A 25471-nucleotide genomic window follows, 5' to 3' on the forward strand; every position below is an offset into this window, starting at 1 on the left:
CTTGCCAGAAGGAGGACATGTGTGTATTTACGTTTTCTGGTGAACATCTCTTTGGAGAACCTGGGTTGACTTTTCTGAATCTAAAATAAAAAACACAAAGTTATCTTCTCTTAGGGGCTGGGCTGCAGCAGGAGCCCAAACAGTTGTGGGGTGGCAGAAACATATTCAGCCAGATTGGGAAATGAAAGTCACGTGGGGCAGAGGTGAACTCGGCACCTGCCCCTCTGACCCTTCCCGGTCTCATTCCAGCACTGCCAGCTGGCTCTGAGGTGGGACCTCAGCGAGAGAGCCAAGAGGCTGCAGTGCCTTCAGCTGCAGTAGAAGCCGCCCAGAGGAGGAAGAGAGAACCAGCTGCGAGGGCCCTTTAAATGGCCAGGCCCCACCCCTGAGTGCCTGCCCTGCCGGGAAGTGATCCCTAGGGCTGGGCCTGGGAGTTTCCCCCTCTGAGGGGTCTGGGGCAGGCAGCACTCCTTCTGGGTGTACTTCGTACAGGTCCCAAAGCCCCCAAACAGTTGGTGGGACCTTGTGTCCCTTAAGGCTCGCCTAGCCCCGTCCTGCCTTCTAAGGCCTTGCTTCTGCCAGGGCAGGTAAGACATCTCTGAACCGGAGGAGGAAGAAGGTGGGTAGAGGCTTGGCCGTGGGAGGTTTTGCTTTCCTTGCTGGATTTTTTTTTTTTTTTTTTTTTTTTTTGTCTTTTGAAGTAAACGTAGATCAACTTGTTATCTTGCGAACACTCCCCCACCCCCCAAATCGAAGGCCTCTTGACTTCAGGCTCCCACATCAGAAGTTAGGGCAGAGGCAAGTTGGGTCCATTCGCACTCTCTCCTGGGTCCCTGCTGTAGGCCTCTGCCTCCTCCTCCTAAGGACTTCGGCTCTGGCCTGTCCTCTCTGAGCTTTTAGAATGTGATTCCCGCCCCCCACACACTGAGATCCTTCATCTATGCCAAATGTTGAGGATTTCCCACAGCCTCACTTAAGGCTATGCTGACCGTGATCCTAGCAGGCCATTTGGGAGGTGGTTAGCAAAGTGATCTCAAGGTAGCTTGACTTCTAGAAGGCTTGGGGGTTGCTGAGCAAGGCTCTCTCATTTTCTCTTTTGGGGGGGGGGGGGCTGAAATCAAGAAACAGGAAACTCATTTGGACCCGCCAGTCTGTGATTATGGGGATCTTAGAGCTGGCTCTCAGGAGTGAAGTATGGGGGTGGGAGATGATAACTGAGGCAGATGTCCCCTGTGTTGTCTGTTTTCCGCCTGGGTGGTCCCCTGGGTTGTGAGGGGGGAAAGCTGGCTGTTACATGGGGTGCCAGTCAGTGGGCTCCCTGGAAACTTCTGCCTGTTTCTGCCCTTGGCAAACAGGGCACCCAGCCTGACCCCGGGTGAAGCTTTCTGGGTGGGGCAGCTCTCTGGAGTAGCCAGCCGATAGAGCAGCCACCCTGAGTGGATGGCCCAGGGACAGCCTGAGGGCTCCAAAGTGACTCTGGCCTCCTTGTTGGATGGAGGAGTTCCCTCCCCCCCAGCCCCCCTCCCCTTGCAGAAAATGCTCGGCTGTGAAGTGCCATTGACCCTGTCTCCCAGAGAATAATCTGCCCCACCCGGGTCCTAAGTTCTTGTTCTGTGCTTCCTGGTTTGGGAGCTCTGCAGCAGCGATCCCAGGCTGAGTTCTGGCTCTGTCCTTTGATCATTGCGTGATCCTGAGTGATGTTGCTAACTAATCTAGGTTCTTGTGAGGATTAAATGAATGAATTAAAGGTCCTTAACACAATGCCTGGCACAGTTTAAGTTCCTAATAAGTGGGAGCTGTTATTTGGGGGACTCTTGCCAAAGACACACATTCTAGAGTCTCCTGGAAACTTTGGTGTGGTGGGGCTGGATGAGGCCTGGGAATCAGCATGAACAGGAGCAACACTCTCAGCTGGTTCCTGTGATGGAGCAAGTTTAGAAAACATTGATCTAGATCAGGGGTTCTGAAGCCTGGTTCCTGGGTCACTTCTCAACTGGACAACCTTCATCTTCAATGAGTGGCATTAATTGGCAGCATCCAGGAAGTAGGGTGAAGATAGGGCGAGGAGCATCCTGAGCTGGCAGAACTGTTCTGTCCCCAGTGAGGCCACCAAGCTGCTCCTCCTCCCACAAGGTAGTTGAGCTGGAGCTCAGAGAACACTTTCCTAGGAAGAAAAGTTCCCAAAAAGCTGCTCTTAAACCTGATTGGTGGGAGACAAATTCTTGAATTTCCACTCTAGTCCCCCTATAGTAGGAAATAATCTCCCTAAACTGGGAAGCTGGTAAATAAACAGCCTCTGAGCAGTCCCTGAGTAATGTGACTCTTGCATTCTCCAAAGACTAGAATGTTTACACAGGGAAACGGCAACGATGAGCCCCTGTGTATGTTGAGCGTCCTGTACATTTCCCTAAACCTGAGCTTGATCGGGAGGATGGTGGCAGGCTGAGTCACTGACTTCCCCTCCAGCTTCAGGTCTGCTTGGGGGCTCCTTGGACCTGCCATGGACCAGGCTGAACGAAATGCCCTGCCCTTGAGCAGTCTGTAATCTGAGCTCATTTTATTCTCCCTCCTCCCAGCCACCCTCTGAGCTCCTGTGCCCTAGAGCCATCCTGTAGTCACTAATCTCTTTAGGCCCAGGAAATAGTCCTTCCTTTCCATTTCTCGGTCTAGGAGACTAAGGCTCAGAGCTAGCAAGTGGCCCCAGACTGACAGAGCTCAATCTTTGCTGTGTATCAGGGTCAGTGGGAGAGATTTTAAATCTAGCCATGTCTGCACCCCACCTCAGGCCACTGAGGTCAGAATCCCCAGAGATCAGTGCTTTTCGAAGACTTCCAGGTGACTCTCAAGTACAGCCAGGACTGAGAGTGGCTGCTTGAGGCTGGAGTTGCTGGTACTTTAATATGTGCCCAAATCACGAGGGATCTGGTTAAAATGCCGGCTGATTCAGCAGCTCTTGAGTGGGGCCTGAGAAGCCCCCTTACTAACAAGCTTCAGGTGATGCCGATGTCGCTCACTACAGACCAGTACACCATAAAGCTGGTCACTCAGACATCTGTTTGAGTCACTGTGCCAGGCACTCACAGTTGACCCTGAAGATTTCTGACAGGTAGTGACCAGAGAGGCTCATTGAGTTTTGCTGTAGTGTAAGTTTCCTTTTTGTAAGTTTCCTTTGGAGCCAAGACACTGGTCTATAGCTGCGTCTTAACTAGCGGATGAAGCAGCTTCTGCCTACAGGTTTTGTTCTCTGCCCTTCCACCCACTACCCGCCCCCCTTCTTCGTGGGTGTGGTGCAGTGTCTGAGACTTTGGGCAACAGCTGACGGATTCCTGCAGGAAGCTCATGACATCTGGGGGAAGTGTGATCAGACCAAGCTGGGCATGTATGCAGAGAGCAGACTAGGGGGCAGATCCTGGAAGCAGGCCCCGAAGGGGAGGGGATGAGTGGATTTGGAGTGCCGGGGCCAGCCCCAAGGTCTAGGCAGGACCTTCCAAAGGCCAACATCATCCTTAACCATTGTTTTTTGAGGGGCCTGCCTTACTGGAAAGACAATGTTCTGACTATCCATGTCATCTGGTACACCCCAAAAGTGTAAATCTGGGACTTGTCACAAACAAGCTGCCTGAGTCAAGTGGTTTCCCTGGCTCCCTGGAGAGGTCATACGTGGAGGCTTCTTTTTACAGATAGCAAGAGGATAAGAGCAAAGTCTGTTCTGGGGTGAACAGCAGGTGGTCTAGGTGGAAGGCACAGCTTTAGGGTATGGTAGTGGGCAGTCAGGGGGGATAAGATAGGGTCCCAGTACTGAAACAAGGGCTTGGCTTTGGAACAAGGCAGAAGCCCAGCCAGATCAGCTATAAGGATGATTCTCAGCTGAGTCACTGAGCTGGGTGAGGCTCTCAGCCCCCCTGACTGGGCCCAGCTGGGATGACAGATGGTGGAGAGGCCTCAGCCATAGGGAGTGGGGGATTGTCCAAAAAGGAGTCATTGGAGGCTGTTCCTGGGGCCTGCTTCCCAGCCCTTGCATGGCCTTCTAGAGTTCAGATCTTCCCTAGGGGGTGCCTCACGGAGCCCTGTCCACACCTCCGCTTATAGCCCTAGCCCTTCCTCTCCCCCATCTGGCTTCCTGGCCAGGCTTCTACCCTGCAGAGAACCTGGCAAAGGCTTCACTTAGCCTTCAGATGCCCCTTCTTTGCTGCCATTCTAGCCCCACAGCTGGGGCGACACAAGACTTGCCAGCTTTCTGACCACTCAGCAAGGGGGGTTAAGGCCGGGTGGGTTAGGGGGTCTCTGGTGCTAGGCCACATCCCCTAACTGATTAAGGGAGCTGGGCCTCAGGCTATTCCTGCCTCAGCAATAAGTAGCATAGTGCTTCTGAAGAGTCGGGCTCTGTTCCAAGTACTTTATGATTACCTCAGTCCTCATAACTCGGGTAGATGCCCTATCCGTTCACAGTTTACAGGCCGGGAAACGGGTATAGGGAGGGCAATGGACTCGTCTGAAGTTACCCCATCCAGTAAGGGATGCAGGTACTTCCGGCTCCTGGGGGCTCTTTGGGGGCTTCCTCAGGAAGCCACTTTGGAAGCACAGCAGAGAGAGACTGGGCAGTAGGGAGGAAGGAAAGAGAAGGTCAAGATAAGAGTGGGGAGGAGAACAGATCAAGGAAAGCAGAAAGGCAGCCCCTGTATTTTCAAACACTGCCTAAAAACAACAGAAGAGGGAGCCCTGACGTCAGAAAAGCCACTCCTACAAGTCCCGGGGAATTAACTTCACATAAACCAGAGCAACAAAAAAGTATCGAGGTCAAATCCCATACAAAGTTGCAAGATAGAGAGCAGAACATTCTTTTGATGTGGAAAGTGTACCAGGAAGACAGGTGAAAACTGTAACCTTTCAAAATGAGGTAAGATGTTAAGGAAACAGTACAAGGCAGGGAATCAGAACCGTAAGACCGGGCAGTCTGGCTGAATCTGTGCCCCTAACCACTGTCCCATGGCTGCCACCAGAGAAGGACAGGACCAAGCATTCCATGGGGATTCTCATCCCACTGATTCGCTGCGTGGCCTCTAATGATCCATAGTCCCTACCTGGGACTCAGCTACTTGGAGGTACACTGTAATGTGGGACTCACCAACCTTATTTGGCCACCTTGATGGAAATTTAATATTTAGTTCCTCAGTTCCCCTGGTCACATTGCAAGTATTCAGTAGCCGCCTGTGACCAGTCCAAAGAATCCAGATTTAGAATATGTCCATCATTACAGAAGGTTCTACTAGATGACGCTGAGTTAGAGACTTAAGCAGGAGCCAGGCAGGTGTCGTTGAGTGCAGCAGCCTAGGTAGAAGACAACAGGAACAGCACGTGGGGATTGTGGTAAGTGCACGATTGGCGGGGAGGGGGCAGGCGGGCCTGGGCGGTGGGGGGGTGTCACATCTATAGGCAGCAGCTATGACTTGACTCTAGCCAGTTTTGCTAGGTGGAAATGCAGGGTGTAGCTCCTAATTCTTCAAGAGAAGCAGGAATCAGGAGGTTGTGGAAACTCACAATTGCTAAGCAAAAAAATAAATAAAAATTTTACAGAGTGTGTAGGTTAAGTAGAATTTTTGTGCCTTTCCCTGGCTTCTGCAATTTTGGGGCTTCAGCCTCTTTCTCCTGCGCTAAGCCACTCCGTCCTCGCTCCCGCTTCTCAGGTTAGAAGTTAGTTGAATGGTGGGGCAGATGAAGTGTCCCTCCTTTTCTGCTGGTGGCTTCAAAATGGCCTGACCAAAGTCTCAGAGGGCAGGGCTTTGAATTGTCTAATAAACTTGGTTCCCTCTGTGTGACCCCAAGGGATGTATCGTCCAAAGTCCAAGGCCTGCTGGAGGCAGGGACGGGGGTTCAGGCAGGAGGCATGACCTTCCTGAACCACCCAGGATTCAGAAGCAGGTAGGATGGGGGTGGGTGAGAGACGCACTTGTTCATTCCCTTTCCCTTCCCACCCACCCCTACCTGCAAACACAGGAAACCAAGAGTGACCACAGACCAGAGAGAACTGGGGAGAAAAGGACTAATTTGGTTGGGGTTTGCAACCCAGCTGACTCTATGGGAGCACCAGTTCCGCCAGGGATCCCTTCCTTGAGAGGTGGCCCGTGTCTGAACAGTTCATCCCAGATTGCTGAAAATGTGTGTGGGGGGCATGGGTGCAAAGATAGTGTAAATATTCTTAGGCTGTGGGCTACCATTGCAATACAGCTGGGTCCCGGGATCCCCTGAAATAAACAAGCCTGTGTCTGGAGGACCCGGGGAGCCACCCAGTCACTGCTCCTGCTCTGCTGGTGAAGGCCACCTCCGGCACCTCCAGAGTTTTCATCTAAAGCCCCTTCCGGTGCTGCAGGCAGCTTGGGGAGGGAAAGGAATAGGCAGAGAACAACCTGGGCTTCCGCGGTTAATTGTGTCAAGCAGGTCTCGGCAGGGATGAGGTCTGGATGGGCTGCGTGCCCTGGGTGGGGAGAACAGAGGAAGCGGCTGGCGTGGGGCTCAAAAGGGTGAAATAATCCGAGCTGGAGGAGGACAGGCCCACTCCCCCATCTCCAGCCAGTCCTCCGGCTCGTGCTGGCCCCGTGCCGGCCCCCTGTGCTCATCTTGTTGGATCTTCTCCCCACCTGTCTATCCCCCTGCTGCCCTGGGCTCAGGAGTCACCATGGCAACCGAAGAGTCCATCATCCGCATCCCCCCATACCACTACATCCATGTGCTGGACATGAACAGCAACGTGTCCCGCGTGGAGGTCGGGCCAAAGACTTACATCCGGCAGGACAATGAGAGGTTGGTGTTGGGACCGTGCCGTGGGGTGCCTGTTAGTCTGGCTGGCGTGACCGTCCATCTCCTTCCTGTTCCCAGGCAGGATTGGCCCTGGGTTGGGTGACGCTTTCTCTCCCATTCACTGTCTCCTTCAGAAATGAGAACAGGGTCCCCCAGGTCCTCACACTGCTTCTCACCCTCCTACAGGGTCCTGTTTGCCCCCATGCGCATGGTGACTGTCCCCCCACGCCACTACTGCACAGTGGCCAACCCGGTGTCCCGGGATCCCCAGGGCTTGGTGCTGTTCGACGTCACAGGGCAAGTACGGCTCCGCCACGCTGACCTAGAGATCCGGCTGGCCCAGGACCCCTTCCCCCTGTACCCAGGGGAGGTGCTGGAAAAGGTACTTGGCTTGCTTCCTCTATAATCATTCTGCCTGTTCTGCCGCCTTGTCCTAGGGCTCTGCGCTGCCTTCTGGAGGGAAAACAAACTGGGGCTGTGGGAGCGGGTGGGGGCAACATTTGCAGGTTCTCCCCAAGGACAGAATTACTGCTTCCTTCCTTCCTCCTCGCATGCCCACAGCAGACCCGCCCCTCCTTTGAGAGATGTCAGCCCATCTCCCCTCCTGACCTTCCAGGCTCTGGAGCCTGCTAGAAGCTCCCGACCACTCTGGTGCTAAACAATTATGCCAAGTGTGAGCATTTCATCCACTCAAACGGTGCCAGACTGTTGGGCAGTCTGGTGGGCAGTGACCGCAATGGTGGACGAGATGAGTTTGGGCTTGGAGACTGGTGACCGTTCCTCAGGAAGGCATCACAGGCCTGCGCTTGTGGCCTGGCCCTCGTTTACGTGGCCCTCAGGCCCTGGCCTGAAAATCCCCCATACCCAGGTCCTACCTCGGATCAGCTCAGTCCCTCTCTGGGTGGGGAGTGGTTGGGGGGGCAGGGGGGGGGCAGTGTTGAAAGCTCCCTAGGTTCCCCAGCCCACAGCAGCTCTTTCTCTCAAACCCCACATCCTCCAGGCCAGGAGGACAGGGCCTCTCCCTCTTTGGAGCCCAATGTCATGGAGCCGTTCCTTTTCCTCCCTCTCTGCCCACACCTCTTCCCTTCTGGTCTCCACTGAGAAGGTGCCTGCCTCAGGCCTCCCTCTCCCTCCCCTTCTGACTCATGGGAGCCTCACTAATGTCCTTGTGATGACCTTGTCAATGACTTGGCCTTCTTGACCTCAATTCTTCTGTTCTGCTGCAGCCCCTCCTGGTGCCAGTCCACTCGGGACCTGGTTATTCTCCCACCTCCCCCACCTTGGAAACTCAATCCCCGCCTCCTCAGTTGTCATGACCCCTCAGGGCTTTGTCTTCTGTCCCTCAGATTCTCTTCCTGGTCTCTTTCCTACACCAACTGGAGGTTGTCATCTTAACAGTCTCTTATGTGCAGGACCTGTGGCCAAAGCCGGTCCTGGATTGCTGTGACCCCAACCTGTCCTTCCTGTCCTCATACCCAGGAGGGGCTTCCTGGCCATGGGGACAGATCCACAAAGATGACAGTATTACAAGTAGCTGATGGGTCAAGTGGCTCATTTCCAGGCCAGCTCTGTTCAGTGGTTCTCTTCCTTCCTAACCAGCTTTCTCTCCACTTTTTTTCTGCATGCCTCTAAATATTTATCATTTTCCACTCCCTTCCTATTTTCTATCCTATTTTTTAGTAGCATTTTATTTTATTTTATTTTAATTTTTTTTAATGTTTATTTATTCCTGAGAGAGGGAAAGACAGAGTGCAAGCTCGGCAGGGGCAGAGAGAGAGACACAGAATCTGAAGCAGGCTCCAGGCTCCAAGCTGTCTGCACAGAGCCCGACGCGGGGCTCAAACTCACAAACTGTGAGATCATGACCTGAGCCGAAGTCGGACGCTCAACCGACTGAGCCACCAACATTTTATCTTAATTTTTTTAATGTTGAGAGCGCCTGCGTGTGCATGAGTTGGGGAGGAGCGGAGACAGAAAGGGAAAGAGGACCCGAAGCCAGCTCTGTGCTGACAGCCCAATGTGGGGCTTGAACTCACGAACGGCAAGATCCTGACCTGAGCCAAAGTTAGACACTCAACCAATTGCGCCACCGAGGTGCCCCTTTAAGAAGCCCTTTAAAGTTTATTTATTTTGAGGGAGAGCACATACGAGTGGGGGAGGAGCGGAGAGCGAGGGAGAGAGGGAATCCCAAGTAGGCTTCACGATGTCAGCCCTGAGCCCGACTCAGGGCTCGGCTCAAACCCACGAAACATGAGATCATGACCTGAGCCGAAATCAAGAGTAAGATGCTTGACTGACTGAGCCACCTGGGTGCCCCACTCATTCTTAAACAACTTTGCCACATACTTAGAAGTCCAGGCCATCTGGCAGGATCTGGGTCTGCATTCCCTTCCCTTATTTTATATCTGTGCTCATCTCCTTTGATGAGGCCTGTTGGGGCCTCCATCAGGTGGCCCCGGGAACCTGGCTTATCCTTCTGTGTCTCTTTTTAATTTTATTTTATTTTAATCCCAGTGTAATTAACCTACAGTATTAGGCTTGGGTGTGCCATAGAATGCCATATGCTTACTCAGTGCTCATCAGGATAAGTGTACTCTTTACCCCCTTCACCTAGTTCACCCATCCCCCTCCACCTCCCCTCTGGTAACAGAGTTTGTTTGTTCTCTGTAGTTAAGAGTCTGTTTCTTGGTTTGTCTATTTTTCCCTTTATTCACTTGTTTCTTAAATTCCACATATGAGTGAAATCATACGGTATGTCTTTAACTTACTTCGCTTCCCATTATGCTCTCCAGCTCCATCCATGTTGTTGCAAATGGCGAGATTTCATTATTGTTATGGCTGCGTAATATTCCATTGTGTGTATATGCCACATCTTCTTTATCCTTTCTTCTGTTGATGGACACTTGGGCTTCCACCATTTGGCTATTGTAAATAACGCCGAAATAAACAAAGGGGTGCATATATCCTTTCGAATTAGTGTTTTCACATTCTTTGGGTAAATACCCCTTAGGGTGATGACTGGATCATACAGTAAATCTATTTTGAATTTTTTGCAAAACCTCCATCCTGTTTTCCACAGTGGCTGTACCAGTTTGCATTCCCACCAACAGTACACAAGGATTCCTTTTTTTCTCCACACCCTCGCCAACACTTATTGTTTCATGTGTTTTTTATTTGAGCCATTCTGACAGGTATGAGGGGATATCTTCTTGTGGTTTTGATTTGCATTTCCCTGATAATGAGTCCTGTTGAGCATCTTTTCATGTATCTTTTGGCCATCTGGATGTCTTTGGGGAAGTGTCTATTCATGTCTTCTGTCTGTTTTAATTTAGATTATTTTTTGATGTTGAGTTGTGTAAGTTCTTTATATATTTTGGATACTCTAACCCTTTTGGATATGTCTCTCCCATTCTGTAGGTTGTCTTAGTTTTGTCGGTTATTTCCTTGGCTGTGCAGAAGCTTTTTATTTTGATGTAGTCCCAATAGGTTGTTCTTGCTTTATCTCTCTTGCTCAGGAGACCATACCTAGAAATATGTTGCTATGGTCAATGTCAGAGACATTACTGTCTGTGCTCTTTTCTAGGATTTTTATGGTTTCAGGTCTCACATTCAGGTCCTTAATCCATTTTCAGTTAATTTTTTGGGTATGGTGTAAGAAAGCGGTACCCTTGCATTTTTTTTTTTTTTTTTTTTTTTTTTTTTTTTTTTTTGCATGTAACTGTCCAGTTTTCCCAGCACGGTTTGTTGAAAAGACTTTTTCTCATTGCATTCTCTTGCCTCCTTTACCAAAGATTAATTGACCCTGTAATTGTAGCTTTCTATTCTGTTCCATTGATCTATGTTTATTTTTGCCCCAGGACCATATTGTCATGATCACTACAGCTTTGTAATAGAACTTGAAATCTGGAATAGTGCTACCTCCAGCTTTGTTTTTCTTTTTCAAGATGGCTTTGGTTATTCTGGGTCTTTTGTGGTTCCATACAGATTTTGGGATTGTTCTAGTTCTCTGAAAAATGCTGTTGGTATTTTGATAGGGATTTCATGAAATCTGTAGATTGCTTTGGGCAGTATGGACGTTTTAACAATATTCTTCTAATCCATGAGAGTAAAATGTCTTTCCATTTGTGTCTCCTTTAATTTCTTTCATCAATGTCTTGTAGTTTCAGGGTACAGGTCTTTCACCTCCTTGGGTAAGTTTATATACTTCTATCTTTTTTAAGTTTATTTATTTATTTTGAGAGAGGGAGAGAGAGAATCCCAAGCAGGTGCCGCATCATCAGCGTGGAACCCGATGGGGGGCTCGAAGTCCTGAACATGAATGAGGTCATGACCTGAGCCGAAGTCCAACACTTAACCTGTAACCCCACCTGGAGCTTCTCTTTCCTCTGTCTTTAATTTCCCCACTACTGCTGCCTTTCTCTTGGCCAATAAATATGCTCTGTCTCTTCCATCCTTCTCTGCCCTTAAAGGCTTACTTGCAGAAGCTTTCATTCTAAAGAATACATCCAGAAGGCTGTAAGGTCCTTCGTGACTTCTGCCCCCAATCTCTACTCACCATTCGCCAGAGCCCTCTACTGTCATCCATTCAGGGTCTGTGCTTCCAGATATGTTTATGCATTAACATAAGTATGTGTAAAAAAAAAAAAAATCATATCAACTATAACCTATTTGCATAAAGCTATCACATTGTCACTTGCCAGTGTATTTTGAATGAGCTTCTGCATATTGTTATGTAAGTCTCATTTGTTCTATGTAATTCCAGATGATGCTAAAAGCTCAGCCATTTTCCTGTTGAGTATCATTCATGGTGTTTCCGATTTATAAGGAAAAACAGTGTTGCGACGAGTATCCTTGTCTGTGTGTCCTTGTTCATGTTTCTGTTTGCTGTTTGTGTGTGTGTGTGTGTGTGTGTGTGTGTGTGTGTGCTTAAAAACATTTTTTCAAGATTTTTTTTAATTAAAAATTTTTTTAATGTTAGTTCATTCTTGAGAGACAGAGTGTGAGTGGGGGAGGAGCAGAGAAAGAGAGGGAGACACAGAATCCAAAGCAGGCCCTGGGCTCTGAGCTGTCAGCACAGAGCCCGATGTGGGGCTCGAACCCAGGAGCCGTGAGATCATGACCTGAGCCAAAGTCGGACGCTTAACCGGCCATCAGGGCCTCTCAAGATTTTATTTTTAGGGGCGCCTGAGTGGCTCAGTCAGTTAAGCGTCCAACTTCGGCTCAGGTCATGATCTCACAGTTTCTGAGTTCGAGCCCCATGTTGGGCTCTGTGCTGACAGCTCAGAGTCCGGAGCCTGCTTTGAATTCTGTCTCCTTCTCTCTGTGCCCCTCCCCACTTGTGCTCTTTCTCTCAAAAATAAATAAATAAATGTAAAAAAAAAAAACAAAAAAAAAGAAAGAAAGATTTTAAGTAATCTCTGCACCCAACCTGGGGCTTGAACTTACAACCTTGAGATTGAGTTCCATGTTCTACCAACTTAAGCCAACCAGGCACGTATAGTGTTTGCTGTTCTTTAAGAGTAGAAACTATTAAGAATTGCTGGGTCCCAGGATACGCACGTGAAATTTTTTTACATTTATTTATTTTTGAGAGACAGAGCACAAGTGGGGGAGGGGCAGAGAGGGAAGGAGACACAGAATCCGAAGCAGGCTCCAGGCTCCGAGCTGTCAGCGCAGAGCCCGACGCGGGGCTCGAACGCACAAACCGCGGGATCATGACCTGAGCTGAAGTCGGACGCTCAACCGACTCAGCCACCCAGGCGCCCCTGAAATTTAAATTTAAAAGTAGGAACTTTTATGAGGGCCCTATATATAAATCCAGTTTCTAGCTATTTACTGCTGCTGCTTTCCTTTCATACTTACCCTTTGATAACTGCTTGATGTCCTCTGCCCCATTTCCTCACAAGCCCCTACATCTGGCCCCTGCCCCCGCCCCCCACCTCCACTGAACTTGCTTTCACAAGGCTCCAAGGCCTCCCAACTCCTAATTCCTAACCTGGGTGGACATTCTGTGTCTCACGGGTCTTCTTAGCCACAGCCATTGTTGACCTGCCCTGTTATTAAAACTTGTCTTTTTGGAGTGGCTCCCTTGGTTGAGTGCCTGATTTTTTATTTTGGCTCAGCTCACCATCTCAAGGTTCATTAGTTCAAATCCCGCACTGGGCTCTGCGCTAAGGGCGTGGATTCTGCTTGAGATTCTCTGTCTCCATCTCTCTCTGCCCCTCCCCTGCTCACTCTCTCTCTCTCTCTCTCTCTCAAAATAAACACTTAAAAAAAAAAAACTTGTCTTTTTTTCCCCTCCACCCGACCCCCCACTAAAACTTATCTTCCTGTTTTACTCTGTGGATATCTCTTTCCATCTTCTTCGATGTCTCCCTCTCCTCTCCTGCCCTCTGCCTTCAGATTCTGTCCTGAACCTCCTGTGAGCCCTCTCATGCTCCCGTGGCCTTGACCACTTCGTCTATGTTAGACATCCACCCCTGTACCATCGCTGGGAGCTGCTGACCTGTGAGCCCCTAGCTGCCTGTGGGAGGCTCTCTCCTGGATGTCCCGCTGCCAGTTCCTACTGGACGTCCAAACCCGACACTTTCCCTTCCCCCCAAATCTGCTCTTCTCCCGCATTCCCAATCTTATGTGGCGATACTACTGGGTACCTAGTCACCTGAGCTGGAAGCCTGCAGTGGCGTGGGGGACAGACAGGAAGGAGACCAGGGTGGCCGCCAGGAGACAGATTAGGAAGATCTTTCCATTATCCAGGCAAGAGATGGTGACTTAGGTGAGGGGAATGGCAGCGATAAAGGTAGATGTAGCTTTCAGCGGAACAGGGAGAAAATGATGATAGAGTAGATGTGGGAGGTGAAAAACCCCCACGATCCTTCCAGAAATCTCACTTTCTCCTCTTCCTGCACCTTTGTATCAAAAGCCAGCTCTTCCTTTGAGCCCCTGCTCAAAAGCCACTCCCAGAGGGCTTTTCCTGATGTGCCCTAGGTTTTTGCAACCTCTGTCCCTTGACACTGTCCATGGTGTACTTGGAGACAGGGGTCTGTATCTGTCTTATCACCTGCTGGACACTTCCAATCCAGGAAGATGGGTGTGTGTGTGTGTGTGTGTGTGTGTAGCCTGCCCCTACCACAATCAGCCAGGTGCTGTGCCCATTGAAGATGCACAAGGAAGGGCTCGCCTGCCTCCAACCCAGTGTGTGGTCAGTGGGGAGAGAGTAGAGCTGCTCGACCTTTCCGCACTGGGTCACTCTGGTCAGAGAAAGGAGCGGCAGGCAGCTAAGCTTCACTAAAGACTGAGGTTCAAGTCCGGATCCCGTTCATCACTAGTTGTGTGACCTTGGGCATATCTCTTCCAGCCTCTCTGAGCCTCTTTCTCTCCTTTCCTGCCTCCCTCAGATCAAAGACCAAGTGAAGTTCTACTCTTAGAAACCTTCCTACAAACTTCTAAAAGGTTTGGATGCTTATTGCCAGGTCCCCCTTCCTGATGAAAAGAGACGTGATGGCTGGAGCACGGTGGCCATCTTGTGACCATGAAGCGACCCTGATGACAAAGCCACGTGCCAAAGCATGCCTGTTACAGCCGTCCAGGCTTCCCACTTCCTTACTTTCCGCACTTCCCCGGGGCATACTAGGCCTTGAGGTGTGTCCCAGTTTCCCAACCTAGGTTTCTAATTCAGAACCGCTTCTAAGCACTTCCTACAGAGGATCGTGTGTTCTTGGCTCATTGGTAGTGGCTTCCTCTTGCTCGGTCAGCTGTTTTAGTTCTTCAGGTCACATGGCTTTGGGACTACCCCTACCTTGTGCATTCCACTTGGCAGCTTTTGGGGGGACCTATAAAGATGGATGCTGCGGACTCTGACCTCCAAGGTATTGGGCATGACTCCTGGAGTCACAGTACTGGATGTCCCATGACCTCCCTTCTTCCCTTGTCAGGACATCACTCCACTGCAGGTGGTTATGCCCAACACTGCCCTCCATCTTAAGGCGTTGCTGGATTTTGAGGATAAGAATGGAGAGAAGGTGGTGGCAGGAGATGAGTGGCTATTTGAAGGACCTGGTAAGTTCCTTCCGTTGGCCGGAGTCCGGGTCAGAGGCTCCTGGCCTTTCCACTATAGCTCTGATACCTGCTCACCTCCAGCCTCTTCTCCCCTCCCCAGGCACATATATCCCCCAGAAGGAGGTGGAGGTCCTGGAGATTATCCAGGCCACAGTCATCAGGCAGAACCAGGCCCTGCGGCTGAGGGCCCGCAAGGAGTGCTGGGACCGGGACGGCAAGGAGAGGGTGACAGGTGGGGTCGATAAGGGGTGCTGATGGGGGTGGACAGGCCGTGCTCTGCCCACAGGGTTGGGGATGGCCACTAGCAGCCTGGGAGGAAGTACTTCCCTGGGATCTCTCTTATAAGCTTTTGGGGGCTGCCCACTGCTGCTTTCCCTAACCCCGCCCTGTGCGGGCTCTCCCCTGACCCTGCTGTCATGTTGACATGGCTTCTCCCTCCCCCCAACCCCCACCCTTCACCCGACCCAGGGGAAGAATGGCTGGTGCGTTCCGTGGGGGCATATCTCCCGGGAGTGTTTGAGGAGGTTCTGGATTTGGTGGACGCCGTGATCCTCACAGAAAAGGTCTGTGCTCTGGGGGGTTAAGGGACCCTGGGGTAGGGATCACTCTGAGTGGCAGAGAATAGTGGCAGAGGACATGAACGTGAAAGAGAAGCAATATTTCTAAGGCCACTAAAAGAAAACTGCAGAGGTCAGTTACCTGAGGGGTATCCTGAGTCCTCTGAGAGGGTTAAAATGCCCTCCTGGGTTGGTGGAGACTGGCGGTCAGGCCTGGGAGCACTTAGTGGCCAGTGGGGCTCCCAGGTCCCCTGAGGAACTTGGAGATCGGTTTCCCCAAACGCCCCGACCTCTTGTCCTACAGACGGCCCTGCACCTCCGGGCTCGGCAGAACTTCCGAGACTTGAGAGGAGTGACCCGTCGCACGGGGGAGGAGTGGCTGGTGACCGTGCAGGACACGGAGGCCCATGTGCCAGATGTCTACGAGGAGGTGCTGGGGGTCGTGCCCATCACCACCTTGGGCCCCCGCAACTACTGTGTGATTCTCGACCCAGTGGGCCCGGATGGCAAGAACCAGCTGGGGCAGAAGCGTGTGGTCAAGGTGAGTGCCTCCATTTCACCTGGAGCTCTGCTCTGGGAGGGTGAATGCCCTTGAGTGGAGGCCCTCGGACCTCTTCCTTCCCTCCTCCCACCCCAGGTACATGTTCTAGAAGCACCAAGCTCGTTCTGGCTCCCTCTGTGTCCTTGCACGTCTAGTTCTATCTTTTGAGACAGAGTCCCCCTGATCTCCCTGGTGGCCCCCAACCTCAGTTTCCACACAGTTTCTTCTGGGAGCACCTCCCGGGTCCCATCCGTACCCGCTGTTCTGGAAACCTTGTCATCATGCATAAAACAAACCTCTTGGTTTATGCTTCTTCCCACCCCACCTCACCCCTCTCTTAACTATACATGGGACTACCAGGGATCGACATACTTTTCTGTAAAGGGCCAGATCGTAGATACTTTGGGCTTTGGGAGCACATTCCACTGTACTGTTGGAGCAAAAGCATAGACAGCTTGTAAATGAACGAGTGCCTCTGTGTTCCTGTAACATTTTACTTCCCGAAATAGCCCAAATGTCTAGCAGTGGATGAACAGATCACAAATTGAGGCATATCCACACAATGGAATATCCTTCAGCTATAAAAGGAAATAAGCACGTACAGATGCTCGTGTGCTAATGATCAGCATTCAGGGCGTCTGGGTGTCTCAGTCGGCTGAGCGTCCGACTTCAGCTCAGGTCGTGATCTCAGAGCTCGTGAGTTTGAGCCCCACATCGGGCTCTGTGCTGACAGCTCAGAGCCTGGAGCCTGCTTCGGATTCTGTGTCTCCCTCTCTCTGCCCCTCCCTCACTCACGTTCTGTCTCTCTCTCTCTCAAAAACAAATAAACATTAAAAAAAACTACATTAGTATTTCAGCTAGTACTTGGAATTGTTTAATTCCATTTATTTTAATTTTTAAAATGTAGTTTTTGGGTGGGGGAGGGGCAGAGAGAGAGAGGAGAGAGAGAGGATCCCAAGCAGCCTCCACGCTTAGTGCGGAGCCCGATGTGGGGCTTGATCCCATGACCTTGAGATCACGACCTGAGCTGAAATCAAGAGCTGGATACTCAACTGACTGCGGCAGCCACGCACCCCTGTGTGGTTCCGTTTATACAAAATGTCCCAAATGGGTAAATCCGTAGTGATAGAAAATAGATTAGTGGTTAGAGGGGGTAGGGATGGACAGAGAGGAACCGCTAATGAGTTTTTCAGGGTGATGAAAACCCTGGGATTAGATCCTAGAGATGATCGGACAACTCTGTGGATATGCCAAAACAACTGAATTGTAGACTTTAACCGGAAAAATTGTATGGTATATAGATTATATCTCAAATAGATTGTTAAAAAATAATAACAGTGGCCAGATTTGGCCCAGAAACTGAGTTTGCCAATGTCTGGACGACACCATCCCAAGAAAACAACGCATGGGAGAAATGAGCAACAAGAGGGTCATTCTTATTTTTTTTTAAGCTTTTTTTTTTAATGTTTAGTTTTGAAAAAGAGAGAGAGAGAGTGCATGGGAGGGACGGGGGTGGTGAGGAGGGAGGGAGGGATGGAGGGAGAGAGAGAGAATCCCAAGCAGGCTCCACACTGTCAGCACAGAGCCAGATGCGGGGCTCAAAACTCCCAAACCATGAGATCACGACCTGCCCTGAAATCAAGGGTTGGACACTTACCTGGGTGGCTCAGTCAGTTGGGCGTCTGATTTTAGCTCAGGTCACGATCTCGCAGTTAGTGAGTTTGAGCCCCGTGTCGGGCTCTGTGCTGACAGCTCGGAGCCTGGAGCCTGCTTCGGATTCTGTGTCTCCCTCTCTCTCTGCCCCTCCCCCACTCATGCTCTGTCTCTCCCAAAAATGAATTAAAAAAAAAAGGGGGGGGGGGGCGTTGGACGCTTTAGCGACTGAGCCACCCAGGCCCTCCAAGAGGTTTATTCTTAACGGTTGAGCTTGTGAGGGTCCAGGTCCTGACGGTTTACAGGATTTATCAAGGGCGGTTTGACCGGATGAGATCTGTGGGCATTTGTCGAGAGCCTCATGGTCCCGATAATGCTTCGCTGTATTACGGTGGGAACGTCAGGAGGGTCTTTTGGGGCTCCTGTCCTCATCACAAGCCTGTGGCCACAGGAACCAAAAGAGGCGCTATCAGAGGCAGTCACGACTCTGGGTGGCAACCGCTTCTAACCCCATGTCTTTCCACTAGGGCGAGAAGTCTTTTTTCCTCCAGCCTGGAGAGAGGCTGGAGCGAGGCATCCAGGATATATATGTGCTGTCAGAGCAGCAGGGGCTGCTGCTGAGGGCCCTGCAACCCCTGGAGGAGGGAGAAGAGGAGGAGAAGGTCTCCCACCAGGCTGGGGACAACTGGCTCATCCGCGGGCCCCTGGAGTACGTGCCCTCTGCCAAGGTAGAGGTGGTAGAAGAACGTCAGGCCATCCCTCTGGACGAGAATGAGGGCATCTACGTGCAGGATATCAAGACTGGAAGGGTAACAGCTGAGGGATGGGCACCCTTACTGTTGTGCGGCCACGGTGGTGGTCTGCTCGGGGCTGACGGGGACAGGTGCGTGGTGGAGATGGGGGAGGAGACTTCGACAGCCTTGGTGGTGGCATCCGAGCAGGCCGGCATCCCGTGGAGTATCTGCCTTCCCTTTGTCGTAAATAGCGAAGTGCAAACTTGAGAAGCTCCCCAGGGAGAAGATGAGCCAGGTTTAAGGACAGGGACTCTGTCTCCACTGCAGAACTGGCCCCAGCATAAAGATCTAACTGGGGAGTGGCCTGGGAACAGCAAGAACCAAATTCCTCCCCCATCCCCTTATCCAGGTGGAATTTTTCCTCTTTGCCAACCCCCGCCCCCCCCCCGCCCTAATCTGAAGCCTTGACCTTGGTCTGACCTAGGACCACATCTCCAACCTCTTTCTCTAAGACGCCAACCTGAAAGTAGAGCTCAGAATCCTAGGAAGTGTTAGCGAATGTTACCTAGGTCCTAGGATTGATGGCATCTGTCCCTCCGATGCCCTCCAAGCTGCCCCCAGAAGGAAAGTTCCAGAAGAAATCCTCTGAAGCCCTTACCACGTGCCAAGTTCTCAGCACTAGACATCTGAGATGTCATTCATTCCTCAACCCTGTGCGGATGAGGAACCAAAGCAGGGGTGCGCCCAAGACGACCGAGCTAGCAGCCGGTGCATCTGAATACAGCCTCGTTCCAGAGACCATGTTTGGCCACAGCGCCAAGCTACCCTCCCCCACCACCGGGCTGCCGGCTGGGTCCTTCCCCCTTCCCTTCCCGGGTGACGTCCCTCCCCGTTCTCTCTCAAGGTACGAGCTGTGATTGGAAGCACCTACATGCTGACCCAGGACGAAGTCCTGTGGGAGAAAGAGCTACCTCCTGGGGTGGAGGATCTGCTGAACAAGGGGCAGGACCCGCTGGCAGACAGGGGTGTGAAGGAGATGCCCAAGACCCCCCAGCCCTCCCCTCTCCGGAACAAGACCCGCGTGGTCAGCTACCGGGTCCCTCACAACGCTGCTGTGCAGGTGTATGACTACAGAGAGAAGAGAGCTCGGTGAGGGGCCATTCGGGGGGGGGGGCAGTTGGGGAGGCTACTGGGGGGGAGGGGGGAGGCGGGAAGGGCCACCGGGGGTGAGGGGGACGAGGCGGGAGGGGTTCTCCGTGTGTCTGACTCCCGGCTCCCTCTGCAGTGTGGTCTTTGGGCCCGAGCTGGTGTCGCTGGGTCCCGAGGAGCAGTTCACCGTGTTGTCCCTTTCGGCCGGGAGGCCCAAGCGTCCCCACGCCCGCCGCGCTCTCTGCCTGCTGCTCGGGCCTGACTTCTTCACAGACGTCATCACCATCGAAACAGCAGACCATGCCAGGCTGCAGCTGCAGCTCGCCTACAACTGGTGAGGGGTGGGGAGGGCCCGGGGGGTGGGGGAGCCAGGAGGAAGAGCCCTGGGTCCCGCAGCGCTGGGCTCACGTTCAGCCAACCACATAACTGCAAGGTCGTGAAAATGTCGGTTGGACACACCCAGTGCGAGTGGGCAGATGTCCCCAAGCACAGGCTCTGGGGCTCGCTGCCTGGGTCCCGGCCCTGCCGTTTGCTAGCTGTGGACCTAGGCCAGTGACTCGGTGCTTTCCTCCATCTCCCAATCTGTAAAATGAGAGTGACAACCGTCAGCCTCACGGGGCGGTCGAAGGGATGCGGTGAGAATTGGAACAGTGCCCTGTACGTAGTTAGAGCTCAAATGGCGGTGACCGGAGAGGGGGGAGGGGAGTCCCATACGGCGGCTGTGCCCCACCACACCCACCTCTGGGCGGAGTGGCCAGGACTGTGACAGGGGCAGATGGGGGCGCTGACCTCTCTGGGGCGGGGGGGCACTGCAGCATGGTCGCTAAGAGCATAGACCCTGGAGCCACGCTGCCTGAGTTCACCTTTCTGGCTTGCCACATATGATGTGACTTTGGGCCTGTCACTTAACCTCTCTGGGCCTCTCTTTCCTCATCTGTAAAAGGGGATAGTGCTCATCCCCACCTCCTAGGGTGGCTGGGAGAATAAGATGGTCTCTCACCTGGGCCCATGGTGGGTAGCAATTCTCGTTCTCTGTCGTGGGAGACCCTGGCCAGTGACGGGGGGTGGGGGCCGGAGTCCTTTTCAAAGACGAGAGTTGCCGTTTCCTGGAGGAAGATGGCTTCCCTGTTCTGGGCCTCTCTGTTCACAGGCACTTTGAGCTGAGGGACCGGAAGGACCCACAGGAGACAGCCAAGCTCTTCTCAGTGCCTGACTTCGTGGGTGACGCCTGCAAGGCCATCGCGTCCCGGGTGCGGGGGGCCGTGGCCTCCGTCACCTTCGATGACTTCCATAAGAATTCTGCCCGCATTATTCGCACTGCTGTCTTTGGCTTTGAGACCCCAGAAACCAAGGGGCTCGACGGCAGGGCTCTGCCCCAGCCCCGGGACCGGGCCGTCTTCCCCCAAAACGGGTTGGTGGTCAGCAGCGTGGACGTGCAGTCAGTGGAGCCCGTGGACCAGAGGACCCGGGACGCCTTACAGCGCAGCGTCCAACTGGCCATTGAGATCACCACCAACTCCCAGGAGGCAGCTGCCAAGTGAGTGAGGCCTGGGGGCAGGGCTTCCCCACTGCCCACAGTGCCCACTGCGGGCCAGACCTCTCCCGAGTCCTTCCCTCGGCCCACTGCCACGACCTGGGTAACAAGGTGCCCTCCCCCCGCCCCCGCCTACGGACGGCCTGCGATCACCCTTAGCAGATGGCATGGCCCACTGAAGAATACGACTAGGACAGGGCGCCCAGGTGGCTCAGCTGGTTAAGCGTCCGACTTCGGCTCAGGTCATGATCTCACGGTCTGTGAGTTCGAGCCCCGCATCAGGCTCTGTGCTGACAGCTCGGAGCCTGGAGCCTGCTTTGGATTCCGTGTCTCCTCTCTCTGCCCCTTCCTGACTTCTCTCTCTCTCTCTCTCTCTCTCTCTCTCTCTCTCTCAAAAAAAAAAAAAAAAAAAAAAGTAAAAAAAAAAACGTACCACTAGGTGCCATCCCCCTCCTGTGGCTTCTCACCTTGCTTGTGCTAGAACGCAAACTTGTTCCGTGGTCCTTCCGGGCACCGGGGATCCAGGCCTACCTACCCCACCTCACCTTCCAGCCTCTCCCAGGCTCACGTGCTCCAATCCCACCAGCTCCTTTCTGCCCCTCAGATGCACAGCCGTGCTCCCCGCTTCGGGCCCTCTGCGCTGGCTGTTCCCTCCGGCCAGAATGCTCTTCGCCTAGAGCGCTTCAGCCGGCCTCCTCCTCGGGCCTCAGCCCGAAGCTCGCCTCCTCGCAGAGCCCAGTTCTTTCTGCCCCAACTGAAGCAGCACCCGCTCTGCTTGGTGTCCCGTCACCCACTTTCAGGGAACTTGTCATTGTCCGAAATCAACCACGTCCCTTTGTTTCTCCCCACTGGAGGGTGGGCTGTGTGGAAGCGGGGGCCTCGGGTCACAAGTCCGTCCCTTCCCCTGCGCCTGCAATCGTGCCAGGCTGTTAGCGCGCACGCCGTGCTTCCGTTGGCACGTTGAGTGCTTCCCGCGGGCACCCCCAGCAGACTGGCGGTCCCTGCCCTTGGAGAGCTGGCTCGCATCTTGGAAGATGGCCAGCATCTTCCCAGTCCCCTCTCCCGTCCAGGCACGAGGCTCAGAGACTTGAGCAAGAAGCCCGCGGCCGGCTTGAGAGGCAGAAGATCTTGGACCAATCCGAAGCTGAAAAGGCTCGCCGCGAACTCTTGGAGCTGGAGGCTCTGAGGTGGGTTGAGAACCAGAGGAAAAGAGGGCCCGGTCTTGGAAAGCAGCTGGTGGAGGGACTGAGACGAGTGTGACTTCTGCTGCCCAGAAGTGAGGGTGGAGGAGGGCAGGGCTGGGCTTCCTCCTGGCGTCCCCTGACCCCCGCCGCCCCTCCAGCACTGCCGTGGAAAGCACGGGGACCGCCAAGGCGGAGGCCGAGTCCCGCGCTGAGGCCCTGCGCATCGAGGGAGAAGGCTCCGTGCTACAGGCCAAGTTGAAAGCCGAGGCCTTGGCCATTGAGACGGTGAGTGGGGGCGATGCCTGTGGAAGGGGGTCTGGAAGAGGCCCCATCACTGCAGCCCTGGAGAGGAGTGGGAGACCAGGTGTCCCGATGTAAAGCCCTATTTAAACACTCCGTGGTTCATAAAGTCCTTTGCCCTGTGTCTATTCGCTTAACCACCTTTCCCCTCCGGGCATGATGACCTCTGTCTTCTGTGTAATGTGCACTCACACGTTGGCCAGCTTTGTGCAAAGTGCTGCACGTGTCTTACACGCACGGTCTTATTTAATGCCTGAAGTTCCATTCAGGCGGCAGGTACTGTCTCCATTTTACAGATGGCAGAACCAAGGCTTGGATTGAGGACTCCCACCAGTCGCCAGCTACAAGGCAGCCTGGCCAGGAGTCACCTGGCAAATTGACTGTCCATTTACGGTTCCATCCCTTTGGCCTCTGTTCTCTCTGGCTTGCTGGGACAGTTCCCAGGGGCCACACAATGCTGCGTTCTCTCCCCCCACCCCCTTCCAGGAGGCTGAGCTCCAGCGGGTACGGAAAGTGCGAGAACTAGAACTGGTCTATGCCCGGGCCCAGCTGGAGCTGGAGGTGAGCAAGGCCCAGCAGCTGGCGGAGGTGGAGGTGAAGAAGTTCAAGCAGATGACGGAGGCCTTGGGCCCCAGCACCATCAGGGACCTTGCTGTGGCTGGGCCAGAGATGCAGGTCAGAGTGGGGAGGGGGCTGGTGCGTGTGTGTGTGTGTGTGTGTGTGTGTGTGTGTGTGTGTGTGTGTGTATGTGTGTGTTGGGACCATATCTGAAACCAAGAAGGCAGAGCTGGGGCAGACATATCTGGAAAGATGATGCTGGGGGCGGAGGGGAGAGGAGGTGAAACTGTCCCCGTGTCCCGGCCTGTAGCACTTGTGCACGGTGGCCTCTGCCAGGCACTGTGCTAGCTTCGGCAGGGAGCTGCAGCCCCTGGGGCGGATGGTCATCAAGTGGAACCCCAGTCCATGGCACGTGCTTTGAAGGAAGTCGAGCCAGGGATGCTGGCTGGTTTAGGGAGAGTCCCTCGGAAGAGGGGATACTTGAGGCCGATGTAGAGTTGACGGGAGCTTCCTGGGAGAGGCTCCATGTGCAAAGACACAAGGACGACAGAACTCAGTGCGTTTAAGGAACAGAAAGGACTGAATGGCCGCGACCGAGGGTGGAATGGTGAGCTTCTGGAAGCAGCTACAGTGGGGCCGGGTCTTTCAGGCCTTCTAAGCCCCGGTGAAACCTTCAGTCTCCCCTGATACACCTCGCTTATTGTCCGCGACTAATCCTAGGAGGATGGCTCGGGTGACAGCTGCAGAGTGCGATAAGTGTGGGTGGTGGCCAAGGAGACAAGAAAAGGAACAGGGGACTGACTCTTCCCTCTTGCTCCTCAAGGTGAAACTGCTCCAGAGCCTGGGCCTGAAATCAACGCTCATCACCGATGGTTCCACCCCCATCAACCTCTTCAACACAGCCTTGGGTCTCCTGGGGCTGGGGTCGGAGGCCCAGCCCCCAACCAAAAAGGCAGCCGGCATGCCCAGCCCCCAGGAGGGCTTGCTTCTCCGGTCCCCTCCTGCCCCTCAGTCTCTTGGAGACAACCATGTTGTTCCTTAGCGCCGTGCTGCAACCGACAAATTAAACATTTCTGGGCATTCTAACCTTGGGCCTCAAGTCTCTGTCACAAGGGAGCACTGTGGATACCCCTGAAATCTCAAGGTAGCTACTAGAGACTATCCTCACCTGTGAGGTGGAGAGGAAACTGAGGCAGGGAACAGTCACGCTGATGGGAATGTGACCCCAAAGTCTTACTAGTCGCACTTTTTTTTTTTTTTTTGATGTTTGTCTTTGAGAGTGAGAGAGACAGAGCACGAGCAGGGGAGGGGCAGAGAGAGAGGGAGACACAGAAACCAAGCGGGCTCCAGGCTTTGAGCTGTCAGCACGGAGCCCGACGTGGGGCTCGAACCCGTGATGTGATATGATCTGATATGATCTGAGCTGAAGTCGGAGGCTTCTCCGACCGAGCCACCCAGGCGCCATGGCCAGTCAACTAGTCGGACTGTCTTTGGTGGTCAGCTCCCTTAGACCCCAGGTGGGGGAGCTGATACCACAGGGGAGAGAATGGGGCCCCGCCTAGGCAGCCTCCCTGGGATGGCTCCTGCACTAGCTAGGTCTTTCCTCACTGGTAATTCCTCCAGGAAACTGCAGGCTGGGCGGGTTTTGGAATCTAGCCCTCAGGCTGCAGGTGCACCCACCCCTGCATCCCCTCCCCCGCCTCCCAGCACTTGGGAGACTCTCTCTCTCTGGCACCACCTGCTGGTCCCACCGCATAGCCGGCAGGCCTGTGCACTTGTCCCTCTCAGATGGGATGTCAGGATCCTGCCCAGGGGCCACAGGAACTGGAGTGCCTTTCTGGGCTTCTGATATGGGCTCTTCCCAAGCATCGAGGGAGGAGTTCCCTCTTTCCACCCTCCCCCGCAACCAGTGCAGAGCTCTTTCTGGGGGAAGGATCCAGGCATGATCAAATTTGCAACCAGTGCAGAGCCCTTTCTGAAGGAAAGATCAGGCGTGATCGAATTTGGCTGCACACAGGAGGCTGCACCAGCCCTTTGCCCAGGTAGAGCCGTAGGTACTAGGTTGATAACTAAGTAAAAAGATCCTGGGGAGAGAGAAGCTTGGGTTTACTTTCGGTATAACTGAGGAAGGCAACTTCTCTGATCTCCTCTGTCCGTGAAAGAGGCCAGGAATTCTCCTCCTGAACGGGGCTGATGCTTGGTTAGGGCCTTCTTCCTCTTCGTGCACTGAGGCCTGACCCTACGAGCCTGGTCTCTTTCCGAGTTGAGGTGCATTTGTGTGGCCAGTGGCTCCACTCAAGTCTGAGCTTGAGGCCAGGGGCTGACTGTTGAGCCCACAGCACTTGGTGGAGCTGGCTCAGAGTTGATGGGACAGGCAAGTGAATTGGCCCCTCCAGCCCAGCTTCCTT

At 53.3% G+C, this 25471-nt stretch overlaps 1 protein-coding gene across 4 annotated transcripts; it reads left to right on the top strand.

Moving 5' to 3' along the window:
• The first annotated feature begins 89 nt into the window (after positions 1-89).
• On the top strand, positions 90-24149 carry MVP (major vault protein). Of its 4 annotated transcripts, none has more exons than XM_053894527.1 (15): positions 90-619; positions 6666-6798; positions 6982-7177; positions 14730-14853; positions 14954-15085; positions 15322-15416; positions 15715-15951; positions 18132-18413; positions 19243-19487; positions 19624-19821; positions 20638-21024; positions 22092-22208; positions 22364-22490; positions 22992-23180; positions 23887-24149. In XM_053894527.1, the coding sequence occupies exons 2-15, from the start codon at positions 6674-6676 to the stop codon at positions 24103-24105; spliced, it is 2673 nt and encodes an 890-aa protein (XP_053750502.1). In that variant the 5' UTR covers positions 90-619; positions 6666-6673; the 3' UTR covers positions 24106-24149. The 4 variants fall into 4 exon arrangements, with proteins under 4 accessions (XP_053750502.1, XP_053750503.1, XP_053750505.1 ...); XM_053894528.1 differs by having other exon boundaries at positions 90-587; XM_053894530.1 differs by lacking the exon at positions 90-619 and adding an exon at positions 672-1038.
• Positions 24150-25471: the final 1322 nt, after the last annotated feature.

Source organism: Panthera pardus, unplaced genomic scaffold, assembly GCF_024362965.1.
Source record: "Panthera pardus isolate Hobbes unplaced genomic scaffold, ASM2436296v1 HiC_scaffold_5, whole genome shotgun sequence".
In the NCBI taxonomy this organism is placed as follows: domain Eukaryota; kingdom Metazoa; phylum Chordata; class Mammalia; order Carnivora; family Felidae; genus Panthera; species Panthera pardus.

Excerpts from the sequence above, each read along its gene's own strand:
- MVP (XM_053894527.1), top strand. The coding sequence starts at position 6,674 with ATGGCAACCGAAGAGTCCATCATCCGCATCCCCCCATACCACTACATC. Across the intron at positions 7,178-14,729 it reads CAGGGGAGGTGCTGGAAAAG|GACATCACTCCACTGCAGGT; the intron begins GTACTTGGCTTG and ends TTCCCTTGTCAG. Across the intron at positions 15,417-15,714 it reads CCGTGATCCTCACAGAAAAG|ACGGCCCTGCACCTCCGGGC; the intron begins GTCTGTGCTCTG and ends CTTGTCCTACAG.